The 15645-nt window shown below is 44.4% G+C and overlaps 1 protein-coding gene across 1 annotated transcript; it reads right to left on the bottom strand.

Moving 5' to 3' along the window:
* Positions 1–6397: 6397 nt before the first annotated feature.
* On the bottom strand, positions 6398–13376 carry YOD1 (YOD1 deubiquitinase; the record flags this gene model as incomplete). Its single annotated transcript, XM_081112380.1, has 2 exons — positions 6398–12041; positions 13022–13376. 2 exons carry the CDS (start codon positions 13374–13376, stop codon positions 11338–11340), a joined length of 1059 nt encoding a protein of 352 aa, XP_080968506.1. The 3' UTR covers positions 6398–11337.
* Between the last annotated feature and the right edge of the window lie 2269 nt (positions 13377–15645).

The following is a 15645-nucleotide window of genomic DNA, read 5'->3' as shown; positions in this document are numbered from 1 at the left end:
ATCCAACTTCCTTGTGCAAGTAAACCTGTCAAACAAGCTGCTAACTGGGAACCCTGATGAAAGCACACCCGGGGCTGGTTCTCTCTGTGGACACGATCACACTCCTGTGACCTGAGCCCCACTCGGCACTCCTACCAGAGTCAGCATGCTACCGCGAAAGAGTCATAAAAATGTGGGTGAGGCCCCAGCACAGTCAAGCAGCTTTCGGTTTGCCAGTCTCCATGTCTATTCACAGGTCAAGTCAGAAAATTAATTGAGTTGAACCCAAATAAAGGGGACTCTGCGACTGGCTTGTCCATGAGGTTTCCAGAGATGAGCTGGTAGCCTGAGCTGGAGTTTTTCCAATGTAACCAAACCTCGCCTCCCCTCACAAACAACCCAGCGGAGCTCATGCCTTACACACCTGTCCACAGAAAGCTCCATTATCACATTGCCAGTATTAGACACACACACACACACACACACACACACACACACACACACACTGCACCCTTTACTTAAATAAAGATAGTGGGTGAGTTGATAAAGCCATGGGAGAGTTTCCAGTGGAAATGCAATGGAAAAAATTACTCCCATTCCCTGGGCCTTACTGCATTTTGACTTCTCTACTCCAACGATTCTTGTCCAAAGTCACAAGTCAATTGGAATTGCTCAGAGATGGAAATTTCCAAAACAAACCTATTTCCCCCCCTTGTACACTTATCCAACCTAAATAAGCAGGTGGAAAGAAAAAAAAAAACATTCCAGCCCTGGTCTCCACAAAAGCACTTCAATCCAACCTTCTTGCATCCCCGACTGGCCTCTGGGAGTTGAGGAACAGAGAGGAAAGCCCGCTAGCTGGGGTGTATAGGGCTCCCCACAACCCTCTAGCTCTGAGTTCCCACACAGCCCCCTACCCCCTCACACACACACACCTTGCTACAGTCTAAGCAATAGTTGGTTAGCGATGAACTCACCTTTACTGGGTGGGGGGCTGAAGAGAGGAAAGAAATACCCTTATATTTCAAAGGGCGGAGACGCGGACAGAGCCTGCTTCCCCTGCCTCCCGCTGTTTTCTTCTTTTGACCTCTTCCTGACTTACCTGGACAGGTAAATGCTTCATCTGTGCTGGTTCGCCCCACCCTGCCTGACTCTCAGCCAATCCCAGCATTCTCTCCCTCCTTCTCATTCCAGCTGTTTCTCCAGGGAAGGTGTGGGAGGGGAATGGGCAGGGCGGTGCTGCTCTCACTTAGCCAATCATCTCTTGCCATTCCTTCCCCTATTAAGAGCCAATAAAGAGCCCTTTTAAAAAACGGAGGGCTGGTTTGGGCTGAGACTGGAAAAGGAGAGTTGGCAGTGAGGGAGTAGGCAATAAAATAAAATAAAATAAAATAAAATAGTTTTTTAAATTACGTCTTCATATAAAGAAACAGTCCACTAGGCAGTCTGCTCTTTTACGCATCTGTCTGAAACTTGGTTTTCTATCTAGAGCTGCCTTCTTCCACTTGGAACGAAGTTTTCCCCAGAATTCCCCAAATTAAAATCCTCTGTGGCCAATTTCGTTCATGACTTTTCTAATCTTTCAGAATCACTTTCATTCTCAAGCCTTTGCCCAGCAGCCCATAGTGTTTAAGAGATGCTTAAGACTAGGGATGCCTAAGACTAGGGATGACACACCCTTGTCCCCCCCCCCCCCCCCCCCCGCCGCCACCCGCCCCCCAGATCGCCAAGGGCCTTCTTGGCCTCATTTCTTTCTGCGGGAAACGAAACAATTTTCTCTCCGGAGAGTTCCCTGCTACAAAAGTGCCTGGACAGCCTCAATGGAGAGAACATGCTTGTTGTCGTTGGGTCTCTGGTCTCTTAGCTGTTCATGGAAGGTAGCAATAACCATTCATAAATAAAAACAAAATAAATTACCCACCAGGTTAGCAACTCCTGAATCCTCCCATGGCGGATTTTTGGCACCTGTAGGTAACCAGGAGAAGCAGGGAGAAGAGAGTAGGTGGAAGAATCCGGTACTTTCAGGAAGAAATCTCCCTCCAAGTATGGAAGCTACTTTTACCACTTGTGATTTTTGCCTGGATGCTGATCTTTCCTGGACGTAGGTTTTCCTCAGTGTCAAAAGGGCAGGAAGGAAAATTAAAGTCAATGCCCATAATAATTGCCAACATTTATTAAGCTGTTGCTGGGCATTAGGTATTGTGCTGTGCTCAGCATTTTCATCCACCCTTTCATTTCATCTTCATTTCAACTTCAAAAGGTAGATGCTGTTAATATCCAAACCTTACAGGGAGGTTAAATAACTTGTCCAAGATCATGTAGCTAGAAGGTGGCAGAGCAGAGATTTCAATGTAGGCACCATGACAGCAAGCTTGCCACGTATCAGTATGATGCCAGTCAGCCTCGACTTAGGAGAAAATCCTAAGTAGGAAGCGTGAAATACTCGGATAATTTACAGGTCTAATTCTAGCCATTAGGTTCATCCTTTCCCATCTCATTTCTGTCTTGTCACTATTCATATCTTTCATCACAAGATGACACATGGCTTTCATCTTTTCTCTTTCTATGATCATAATTGGGTAGGAAATGAGAAGTGCAGTGATCCTGGAGCCCAGGTAGAGAGACGAGGTGGGGCAGGACTAGTGAGGAGGAAGGAGGTAGAGGAACCTCGGAGAAAACCAGTACCCTGTCAGCAGGATATGGATGGCTGCGCTGATTGAGCATTTAAGGGCAATGACCTCTCTTCATGATGTGTAATTCAAACATGTATGATGTCACAATACTAACGAAAGAGGAAGGGCACCTCCTACTGAGGAGTTCAATGTAACTAGAGTTACACCCATGGGTGAAGTCACTGAAGTTGATCCAGCTTCATAGGTGTGTAATTCGAACATTTGCTAAAAAGTAAAAATAAAAAATGAATTGACTTGTGAGCATTAACCTCACAGTGATAGCAGGCATAGTCTTGTTTGTGAATTGACAGTTTTTCAGTTTATAATAAAGTCGAAATAGTTAAGAAGAGCGCCTGTCTTTTACCAGGTAGACGCAGGGACATAGACAACATGATCTTTCTGTTCCTCTTTCCTTTTAGACATCTTTTTGAAAAGTATGAAATATTCCAGCTAATTGAAATGTACCTAACGCCCAGTTCAAGAACTGGAACAGGAACCTTACAGTTGAAGTTACTTACAAGCATCACCCCTCCCTCCTCTCCTGCCTCCTCAACACACACATACACCCAGGCTGAAATAAATCACCATCATGCATGTCATGTTTTTTTATTCTCTATGGTTTTAAATGTTTTACCCTGGAATCTTGTTTTTTTCTCTGCTCTCTTGGAAAAATACCAAGTCTCTAAGGTTCCAAGAGAATTGGGAAGGAGGCCTGGGACTAGGGGAAAGAGAGGGCTTCAAAACCCAGACATTCTAGTATCTGAGAGGCTAAGGCTCCCTGATTGGTGCAGGTCATCTTTGGAGGAGTGTGGTGTGTGTGTCATTGCTCTTTGTGTATGAATTCCTGTTTGATGACTTGACTCCATGAAATCTAATTACAGTCCAGCTCACCTGACTCATCTGTGTCCTCACTCCTCCATCCTGGCATGCTGTTGTGGGGCAGTCATCTTCTTGACCGTTGGAGACTAGTTTACTATTTCCTTCTGAGTACAGCCTCCCAGCGAGGCATCTCACTTACTCACTCAGGTACACTTCTACACACACACACACACCCCTTCAAAACTGAAATATACCACAGAGAGTCATTGGGCAATCTTTCCTCTTTAGACAACTTATATTGGCAAACTCTCTGCAAAATAGTCATGGGCCTCCATTCTAACCATTCATGATACTTGTTCACTCACATTATAGTCACACTAGAGGCCCAATGCACAAAGATTCACGCAAGAATGGGCCTTCCTTCCCCTGGCTGCTGGCACTGCCTTTGCTCAGGCCCAGAACTGCCTTTCCACCTTCCCACACTGCCCAGAGGCCCAGAGCAGCTGGGGCATTGCAGAATGCCTGGGTCGTCACCATGGTCCCACCCCCGGCTGCTTGGCGCCTGCATATGCAAATTAACCTGTCATCTTTGTTGGGTTAATTTGCATACTCACTCCTGATTGGCTGGTGGGCATTGCAAAGGTATGGTCAATTTGCATCTTTATCTTTTATTAGTGTAGCTTCTATCAGTGTCTTTCTTCTCCTTTTCCTTGCTAAAGAAAAAAGGAGGTTACTTTGAACATGTATATCATCATCCCTAAGAAATGCTGGGTGCCCACAATGTTCATGGTATTGGGCAGGCTACAATGTGCTGAGTATATTTCTGAGCATATTTCTAACATATTGAGGGGAGTAAAGGTTTTATTCCTTATAGCAAGAGCTTGCTTTAGCCCAGCCAGTCTGGCTCAGTGGTTGAGCATCAACCTATAAACCAGGAGGTCACGGCTTGAGTCCTGGTCAGGGCACATGCCCAGGTTGTGGGCTGGATTCCCAGTAGGGGGTGTGCAGGAGGCAGCTGATCAATGATTCTCTCTCATCATTGATGTTTCTACCTCTCTCTCCTTCTCCCTTCCTCTCTGAAATCAATAAAAGTATTAAAAAGGGCTTTCTTTAAAGAGAAAACAGCTAGGGAAGGATTTGGATAAAGGTGATCAGAATTTGGAATTGATAGGCCAGATTAAGATGAATTAGATCACTAAATTCTTACCAAAGTGATATCAGTGTTAATCCTAATATAATTAGATAGAAAGTGAACGGTGTTATTAACTGGATTTGGATGAAGGAGTTCTGACATTGCTTAACCATTAAGTAGTTCCTGGGAGCAGCTTTCTTTCTTCTTTCTTTTTTGAGAGCAGAGTTACTTTGGCCCACCTATCACGGACATTTAGAGGATTCAGTGGTTCTTTTCCTCCGAGTGCTAATGAAAGTTTGAGGGCTGAGGTCATCTATTAGCACCAGAGAGTTTTGTAAGAAACACCAAATTTTAAGTTGTTCAAAACTGAACTCATCTGACCCCTGCCCCTCCAACCTGCCCTCCCGCCTCTATCTGCATGCCAGCTAACAGCATCACCATACCTAATCTCACCCAGACTCAACACCTCCCAGCAATCCTCCCATGTTCCCATGAGATTGCGCTCATATCTCTTTTTAGCTCCTTATCCTCCTTACTCTGACTCAGGATTTTACTACATGTAGAATCATAGGTTATGAAATATGAAGGAATTCCTTGTTTTATATCTTCCATTTTATAGATGCACATCGGAGTTTCATTCCTCTCAAAATGCTTTGATGTATTTTCATAGCATTCAAGATGAAATTCTAAGTCCCCATATGACATAAAAAGACCTTCGTGAGCTGGCATCCCCTATCACATATTCATCCATATGCTTTACTATAGTCATATTCATTTTTCTCAAACTGCAATCTTAGGGCTTTCAGCCTGCTGTGATTTTTGAATTGTCATTCATTGACTATCCGTCTTCTCTGGGTTTATATTCTTTGTAAATGTAGTAACTGTATTAACTAGTGTATGGAAGTAAATTGCATGAGGCCAAGAACATAGCACTGATGTAAGCCATTAGAGTTCTCTCCAAGTTGATTTAAACAACCACGGTATAACTGGTGGTTCTCCAACGTTATCATTAAAGCACTAGAATCACCCGGAGGGCTTGTTAAAACAGGTTACTGACCTCATTTCTTTTGGAGAATTTGAATTTCTAACAAGTTCCCAGGTAATGTAATGAATACATTTTGGGTACCGTTACTGTTCAACCAGCTACCACTGCACACACCATGAGATTTCTTACAGACCTTTCAATATGAGGTTTGGCCTAACTTATTCTTAAGCTGGAGTTATGCTGACTCCAAAGATATATTTCGTCCTGGTGCGCAAATTAATTACATTATGGACCCACTTCCATAATTTTAAAGTTTTCAATGAGGTTAGCTCAATTTAATTAGAGCCTAAACTGGCCAAGCCTAGTAACTCATGTTGTTTCAAATAAATGTTTAAATGCCAATATTGTCAAAGATTAAGTCAATGCTCCAGGAGAGATGTTGCAGGTTCCAAATAGATCTAAGTTCACACAGCTCTCCTTTATAAACTTAAGGGAATATTCAGCCTTCACAATTTGACAATTTGTCAGCAACAGACGTTGAATTCCAACTCTCAGGAGCTGACTGCACACCAGAAAATGGGGAGTTAGGAAGGGAAATTTCAAATGCCCTTTGGTGTTACAAAGGAGAAAAGTAGTTCCTCCTGCTGAAGTCATTAAGACTCCACCTACAGAGTGAGATTTGGCAGATCTGGGCACTCAAGACAGAACAGTGGTCTATTAAGCTTTTAATAATGAATACTATGCAACTTGAGTATAGCAGCAGCTATTCACTGGCCCCCTTACCTCACCCCAAAATATGCTCAGACAACAATATTTTCACTTCATTTATTCCTTTAAAACAAGTCATTTCATACAGCATTTGGATATTTAAATCATACACTTCATAAATAAAATCAACGCATCTTAATGACAATGGCAATATCACATAAGTTTCGTACAAAATAAAATTGGACATCTCCCAGGTAGCAGCAGTGCACTCACTGAAAAAAAAATACTGACAAACAGACCAAAGAACATTTTTAAAACCACAAAGCCCTGTCCATTTTCACTACAAAAAATGTTTTTAACAAGAAAAACAGAACTTTGTTCTGGTTTGCTCTTCCCTACTACTTTTTCAAGCCCCGGTCTAAAGCGCTTGGTCTGACAGTCTTGTGGTTTTCTTCTTGCCTCAGGTATTCCTCTTCTACTGCATTAATACAGAAAATACATCCTGCTCTACAAGCTATACATATTTTGTATCTTAAGCGGAATTCAATACTTTTTAAAAGGAAGAATTATTTTGCTAAGGAAATTGTATTTCCTGTAAACAACTTGAGTCCTGAATGGCACCAAGGTGAACTGGAACACTGACGGGAACTGGGTGCCCTGGTCCTTTTAAGTAACTTATGGGCTACAAACAGCTACATGTCCTATATCAGTTATACAGTCAGGCTTATGTTATCTTAGTAGACATTCTAAAGCTTTCTTAGGTTAATTTTTTTTTTACCTACAACTTAACCAAATCATCCCTAAACTCTAGTTGTAGGGTTGTATTTTTAAAAACAAGTATTAAAAAGGCATCTTACCAAAATGCTTATATTCATGGTTTTATACTTTAATGACTAGCTTTTCAGTTATGACCCTGCTACATTCTATGCCAGGGGAGAAGGCTTAAGGCCACACAAAGGCATTGCTTGAAAGTTTTTCCAATAAGCATAATTCATGACTAGGAAAGCAGCCATTTGAGGACCTCTTCTGTTTAAGTGGTACTTTATCCTCTTACCCCTTTCTCCCTTCACTCTAAAACAGCACGGGGGGGCTATCAATCTCTTTTAGAGTCACAGGAACCAAGACGGAAATCAGCACCCCACAATTCAATTATCAATGTAGTCATTTCTTCAAAGTCAAATATGCTAAGCACTATAAACACAAAACCAGCCAATTTTTGCAGAAAATAAATAAAACTCTTTCCTACAATCAGGGAAGTTTTACATTCTCAATTGGATGAAATGTGCTGAAATATTGTAACTTTTCGTTAAGAAAACATCTTTAGTTAGTAAACTAGCTTATTCAAATCAAGTGTTTCACTGTAGTCTTAAAAATGTTGCTTATTACCTATGATACTTTTAAGGCCTCTGACTCAAAAATCAGCTCCCTTAAAGTAAGTTTGCCTAGAAACACATGATGAGTTTTAAGAATCTAATCTTTTCAAAGTTGTTACAGTCATCTTTGTGCTATAAGAACCAATTTGAATACTGCACTGTACAATGAATGATAAAGAACAATCACATTAGAGAATTAACATTTTGAACACTAGGGCACAGAGCATGCCCCTAGTAGCTACTGAAATTGTGTGCTACTGTTATCAAAACACCAGAACGTTGTACCACTGGATACACTATACACTGATGGTAATTGTTAATAGTGAATAGCTGATTGTAAGCAGCTCAAGAATTATGTCTTTAAGATCCCTGGAGAGGGCTAACATGTAAACTTTTATTTCGTATTTTTTAAAGTGCTGCAAATAATAACAAATGCCTATTTCAACACATGATAGAACATAAATCTTAACACATGGAAGTTTAGGAAGGCCATCTAATTTGTAAAGAAGAAAAATCACTCTGCCGCTAACCTTGCATACTCCTCATTCTAATTTTTTTCAAAAGACGGAGAAAACGATGTTTAGCTAGGGTAGCCTGCAACATCTGTTTTAAAGCCTGTGTAGGATAAAAAGAATAGGCTTGATAAGGAGATTAGGCACGGGCACTTCGGGGCATCATCATTCCTGATGATGATTCTGTGGGCACGTGAACTTCAAGTAATAATCAAGTGGCATGACTATATTAGTTTTTTCCTATAGGGTTAGCTGACCAGCAGCCATACTTTCAAGGGTACCACTCGACTGTACCCATTTTTCATGCATGGGATTTAAAAAATCAACCACAGACATTAACAGAAGATGGGGTCTTAATGTGGCTATCGCATCAAAAAATGACCAAGGATAAAATTTTAACTTCGGAAATCACTCTCTCCAGAAGTGCATCTTTATAGCCCTACACCTAATTTTTAAATCCAAAGAGTAAAGGAAAGAAGAATAACGGAAAGGAGTGAGGGGATGGGAAAGCACAATCTTCACTCAGCCACTAATGTAAACTATTTTCATTTTAATTAAAAAAATATTCTTGTATGGCAGTCAAAAACAATGACTAGGAAGAATGGTTTCATTCTGCTCAAGCACAAGTTTAAGACAAAGTTCCTTTTAATCCCACTGCAAGTACTAAATCCATAGGTTTTCTAAGTCTCAAGATTAGAATTTACACATTAGTGAAGTAATTTCAAGAGTTTAGTAAGTGCAGTAACAAACTATAAATTCTGTGAGGCTCATAAACTTGAGTTTAGAATGAGTACAAGCTTAGGTTTTTAATCCTCAACAATTAAGTCAAATGATCTGCCATCTTGAATTTTCCATGATCAGAACATTAAAGTCCTAGTGCTGAATTTCAGCAGCTGATCAATTTTAAAAAGCCATTACTGAGAGCAATGTCAGTCTCTAATTGGTGAATGGACAACTTAGACAACAGTAAACTAGAATAAAATAAGATCCCCTGAACAAACACTTGCTATAAGCTTACATATACCAACAATATTTTAAATGGAGGGATTTAATTTTATAAGTTATCAGGTTCTTTTTCTATTTGCTAACGTAACCCAATGTAGGTAGAGTATACTCAATTTTAAAGTGACAGAAATTTATGTTGGGAAACATTAATAGATGCCTGGTACATTATAAGTTACTCAATAAATATCTGTTGCATGAATATACTTCTCTAAAATTCCAGTTAGTAAATGTCAAGTTTGGCTCCTGAAGTACCTAAGAAAGGAAGGAAAACAATTTGATAGCTGTTACCCAGTAGTATACTCTTCACTTAGAATTTTAAATTTAGTATTTTCTGGGAAAAATAAGAGATACAAAAACTTTTTAGACTGGAGGACAGACAAGTACCAAGAGATTTTCAATCATATTCATCTGTACACATTATGATTGCCAAACATTAATTATCACAAACTTACAAGTGCTATTTTTAAGGCTCATTAAAATAGAAAATTAAACACTTTTAAGTTATACTGACCATAGCAACTTTTGCCTAAAGAGGCTATTCACATAAAAAGTACTAAAAAAAATGTCATCTAATGATTTCCTGTATATTTAGTGACTTGTTCCTTAAAGGTACTTTTCCCCTACATTGCTTATGTGTTCCCTAATTTAATATGGCTACCTCCACCAAGTGAAAGTGCTAAAAGTAGATCTCAGTTGTATGACATTTGTCAACAAGATATAGTGAAAAAGAATTTAGTGCGTTAAAGCATACCATTAGTTTTCTAAGGGAGACACTTAAAAATGAGACCAATGTAAGAAAACTTCACAACATTAAGCCTCTTCACATTATGTGAGCTAATACACAACAAATTAAAATTTAGCATCCCTGATCGTCAGAAGATTCACGAAAAGAGGTAGAAAATTTTTATCTGGAAGATCTCATAGTGAAGCTAAGTTTTAGAGGGTTTGCTTTAAGGATTAGCCCACCAAGCAAATGGCTATACATCTAATATTAGGAAGAAGCTTATTCAGGTAAGGCAACAGTTTTCAAACTGCCATATTTTGGAAGTGAAACTAATTCATTCAACATTATTATCCCAATTACTTTAAAATTCTTCAAAAGTCCAAGATCAAGATCATGGATAAGCAATAATTTGCAGAAAGGTGAAATTATTACAAGAGCATTAGTGGCAGGATAAGGCTAAGATATAAAAACATAATGTTTAGATAAGCAAAAGCTCTCACAAAATCCAAACCAAAGCATAATCATTAGCACTTTAGATAAAGACTTTTTTTTTTTAGGAGTTGGAGGAAGTGCTCTTAACAAAAAGCTGAGGAAATTAAATCCCTTCAAATCTTTATGTAAAAAGGCAAAATTCAAGCATTCAAATTTCATGGTACTTCAGTTAAAAAAATACCCTGCTTAACTAAAATGTATCCAATGTGACAAAGATTAATAAATGAGTTGCATTCAAACACGAGGCCAATGGTCTTTTAAAGCTTCAGTAAGCGGCTCAGGCACCTTTCCCCTCATACATTCTCCTTCTATACCCTAACGATCCTAAAGTGGGCACCAGCAGTTTCTGTTTTTTTAGGTAACATTCTCAGGGAAAGACTCATCCCTGTAAAAATTGCTTGTAATGTACTTGTGACTGGTTAAGTACACATTTAGAAAGTCTACCAAATTGCAATATAAAATCAGTTTTGACAAGTCGGTGTATCTTCTTTTGAGGAGTCAATTCATAATTTAGACACTATTAACGCAAGAGTTTTTAAAAGGACGCAGTTACTGGAGACACTGTGGTTTACGTCCAGTGGCCTCACATGAAGCCTTCCGCTTTACCCAAAACGGGCAGCCGTTTTCTTCTACACGTTAGTGCTGCTGGGTGCTAACTTACAACGCGAAAACTCAATCTTCAGGTTAGTGCCGGCAGGTAGAAAGGACCACCTATTCTGTCACCCCAGCAGGAAGAGGGCATGTACCACCGCTGTAGACACATCTGTAAACGTGCACACTAATTTTAATCTTAACAAGGAATTTCAGTGCCTTCGTGGTTCTAAGTTAAAAGGATGATTCAAGCATGGTGTCTTTAAGGTTACGAGTAGCTTATTGGAAAACCCAGAACCTTCTGGATCTGTGAGGTAGTAGGGGTCAAGCCTCATCACGCAGAGATCAGACTTCGCCGAAGTTGGTGTGGCCCGTCTCTTTGGCATGCTCCCTTGCTTCTGCCTGTCCAGTTAACCCCTTTTGACATATCATGCATCTCAGGGTGAAGCGGTTTACATCCGTAAACTGTCTCTTCCTTTTCGCTTCATCCGCTAATTCCAGTGCTTGTACCAGAACGATATCATCATTAGAGGAGAAAATGGTCAGAGGAGGGGTGTCGGGGTCGGGAAAGTTACGCTGAAGCGGATCATAGTGGACGCCATCATATATAAGCAGGACCCTTTTGGAGTAGCCTGCGTCTTCCCCAAAACGGTCAATTCTTACTGTCTGTGTATCCACCACACAAATTTCGCACTGATAAAATTTAGACAAAATCGATATTTCAATGGCTCCTCCCCACGTGTCATCCCTTTTGATCCATTCACAGTACTCCTGATTGGTTTTCCCCAGGATCGCTTCGCTATAGAAATCTGGGTCGCTTGCTACAATGCGTGCTATGAGGCGTCTCATCTCAGGGGCGCAGGCTGGGTTCAGGACCCCTCCTTCAACAACGTAGTACACACTGGTGAAGAGGCAAGAGTTGTCTGCTGGGACCACGGTCCTGGTAAGCATGGGCACCGCCTCCCTGGCATAACAAGGAGCACCATGTCTGGCGAACGCAGGGGAGGCGTGGGGCCTGGCTTGGTCTTCTTCAACGATCAGCATGTCGCCTGTTCAAAACAAGAACACAAATCCAGAACTGCGGAGACGAAACGGGGGGGGGGGGTTCACTAGCCAAGTCCGTTAATCACAAACAGAAGGAGTTAAAGTGTAAGCTGGGGTCAGCAGGGAGAACCCAGCTTTGCAAACAAGTGACCACCTGCTAACAATACTGCTGGTTCAACCGAATCTTCCTCAAGTTCAAGACAAACAGAAACCCAGAACATCTTAGGTTGCATCCCAACTCTGAGAAGGGGCCCGGGCTAAGCACCTTCATAGTTCCCTGAAAAGAGACACCTCCAGAACAAAATGTCCTTATGCTTGTTTGCTCTGTTTTTAACAAGCGCACATCTTCCACCAGCTGTTCATCATGGTCTGGAGTCTGGACCACTAGGGGGCTCCCCTCGCCCGGAAAGTTACCCAGCCTGTTGGCTGTTTACAGGATCCCAGATACAACCGCGGGAAGCCTTTCAGGATCAAGGCTGCTATTCCAGGTTCCATGCTGGACAGAAATAGCTGCTGCTGCTTAGAACTTGATGGGCCCTTCAGGGGACGTGCACAAGCAAGCGCTACAGCGAGGACACCCGCCCAAGGCAGTATATACACAGGAAGGTGATCGCAGAAACAAACCAGGGAAGCAAGCAAGACAAGCACCCCGCCTCCTTCAGACCTGCCATCTTCGTTCAGCGGTACAGGGGCATGGACCATCAGGACGGAGGAAATAGGTCCTACTGAATGCATGCCTTTGTGGACGCCGAGGGGAAACAAAATGAATGAGACGTTTCGCAGACAGGCTAGAAAGCAGATGGAGGAAGGGGGCACAGCGCGTCCCGGCCACCGCCCGAGTTCTCCAGCTTCCACCTGCCCGCAGCCGGGTCCTCAAAGCCCGGGCCGGCCCGCAGCCGCCGCGCCTCTACTGTGTGCTCTCCCGCAAGCCCCTGGCCATCCTCCCAGGCTTCCCCGGGCCCCAGCCCCGATCCGATGCCCTTACCTGACTGGATGGGCAGATCCCCCAGCATGGCGTCCCCATTGCTGAGGTCCAGGCACTCGGGTGGGTATCCCACGAGGATTCGCTGACAGTCCGGGGCGATCCCCGTGATGGCAGCAATTTGGCCCTGGAGCTCCCGCACCCGCGTCCGGCTGGACAACTCCTGCAAAACATAGGTGCCGTCCTTGGCTTTGCAGCGGAGCCGCCACATCGTGTCGGTCAGGCCACCCATGGGCCTGACAGCCGCGGGGCCGGCCTTGGTCCCGGCAGCAGGATGGCAGACGCCGCCGCCGCCGCCGCGGGGGCACTCAGCCTCCGCGCCGATTCCAAAATGGCTACCCTTCGCCGGGCCAAACATCGCGAGAACTCGCGGGCGGCCACCGTTTTCGCGATATTTGGGCGCAGCTTCGTTTCAGCCCTTGAAGCAGAGCGAGTTCTCTTAAAGGGACAGCTAACTCCCCACTCCTCCCGCCTCTTCGGGAGCCGCAGGGTGAAGGTGTATCAGTATTTCTAAAGAACAAAAGGTCTTGCTACCTGTAGGTCGAGTGAGGTGCCCTCGAAATCGGCCGCATATATGCTCAAGGCGAGAGGGCGGGGAAGGAGTTCCTGAATCCAGTACATTGGAATGTCGTCTTGCACTGACTTGAGGTCGGGAATTACTAAATTGGGGCTTGCGAACTACACCGGGAGAAAGAGAATCATGGTTCAGCACGCAAATGAATGCCAAGCATGGTCAGTGAGTCAAAGGACCGGCCGAAAATAACCAGGGGCGCAGGAATAGACTCATGGCGGCGGCAAACATTGACTCACTGAGGTTGAGGGGTGACTGGCCTCTCCCACCTGCAGGAGGCTGTCACCTGCAAACGTCCATTGGCCACATCAGAAAGCTCAGTATGAGGTCAGACTCAGGCTGTGCCATTGCCCTCGGCCCCAGGGCAATTGCCACCTGCAGGGAGGGGGTGGCAGCATGCGGAGAAGGAACGAGGAGGACTTGTGTGTGTCACCCACATTCCAGCTCAGGCCCCGAGTACACAAACAGGAAGAGGGTTCCCTTCCTGCCTTCCGTGTGACAAGCACTGTGATCGGAAGAGAGGGCGGGTTGTCAAGGACCCGTAACCACTGAACTTCACAGCAACGTGATCATGCGAGGTTATGTGACCCCTTTCAACCCTGCATCCCTAGAACCGACGGCTGTGTCCAGCAAATAAATGCTCAGTCAGTGCCTGCCGAATGGATAAAGTTATAGAGTCACAGAGGGCAACTGTCATAGACTGGGCGTTGTAATAGGGCTTCACTATGAGATGTTTGAAGGAAGACTTCAACCCCCAGCCGAAGGAGAAATAAAGACATCTCTGAGTTTACCTCTCTTGCAAGAAATCCACACTCATTGTTCGCTTTCCATCCCCCTTAGAGCAGTACGCCCAGACCTGCGAGGTGGGGGTGTATCCACAGAATCGAGCGTCAAGCGCACGTGGAACGTGTCCTTGAGATGTGCAAACTCACCTCCCCTACAAACGCCTCCACCTCTGCGTAAGTTACGTGTAACCTTTGCGTCTTTTCACGCCCTTCAGGACCCGTTTTCCTGCTGGAGCCGTTTTCTTCTTTGGTTCTTCAAGATGACCCGAGCAGAAGGCATAGTGTGGGCGGTCGGAGGGGGTGGTGCAGGTGGTAGACGTCCACTGGCATATGCGGATGGGTCCAGAGAAGCTCGCGGCTCAGCAATGAGTTGGTTTTCTTAATTTAGAAAGTCTGGCCTATGAGAAAGATAGGCAAACACCCTAAGCCAGTGGTTCTCAACCTTCTGGCCCTTTAAATACAGTTCCCCATGTTGTGACCCAACCATAAAATTATTTTCGTGGCTACTTCCTAACTGTAATGTTACTACTGTGATGAATCGTAATATAAATACCTGAAATGCAGGATGGTCTTAGGCGACCCCTGTCAAAGGGTCGTTCGACCGCCAAAGGGGTCGCGACCCACAGGTTGAGAACCGCTGCAAGCCTTAGGTAACCAGCTCAAGCGCGGAGACTCAAGGCGGGAAAGGGTTAACCTCCCCAAAGTTGTGTCTTCAAAGTCACACCCTCTCCAGACAGCTCCGTCCACTCTCGCGAGAGTATGCAAAAAAAAAAAGACGCAGATTTCCACAAACCCCGCCCCCAGCCTTCTTAGTTGCCGGGCAACGATGCAACCAACCTCCAAGGTGCGGGGAAACTTGGGAACGTGCTCTCTTTCCCCTTCACAGCGCCGTCCTCCTCGGGGAGCCTGCGTCAGCGAGTCCTCCTGGAGCCCCGCCCCCTGGAGTCTGCGGGCGCCGATTGGTCGAAGATTCTCTCCAGGTGAGGACCAACGTGGGGGTGGGTGGAGCCAGGCGGGGGCACTTGAATTGCGAATGACTGGTGTGCCGGGCCGGAGGCCGCCGGGTGTGGGCTGGTGTCCGCTTCGTTACCGGGGAGCTGCCGGGGTCGCTGCCGGGAGGGATCTTGGGGATCACAGGGTGAGCGACAGCTGCACTGCGCCTGCAAGAGGCTGGGAGGGCGGGAGGAGGGGGACTGCGTACACCCGGATGAGGTGCGAGACGAAGGCGCCCTGCTGTTTCGGGGAAGTGCCGGCCCGAGACGCAGCCCGGA

The sequence above is a fragment of the Myotis nattereri genome (genome assembly GCF_964212035.1).
Source record: "Myotis nattereri genome assembly, chromosome: 18".
Taxonomy (NCBI): domain Eukaryota; kingdom Metazoa; phylum Chordata; class Mammalia; order Chiroptera; family Vespertilionidae; genus Myotis; species Myotis nattereri.
Note: the sequence above shows the minus strand (reverse complement) of the source record. Positions and strands in the feature narration are given on the sequence as shown.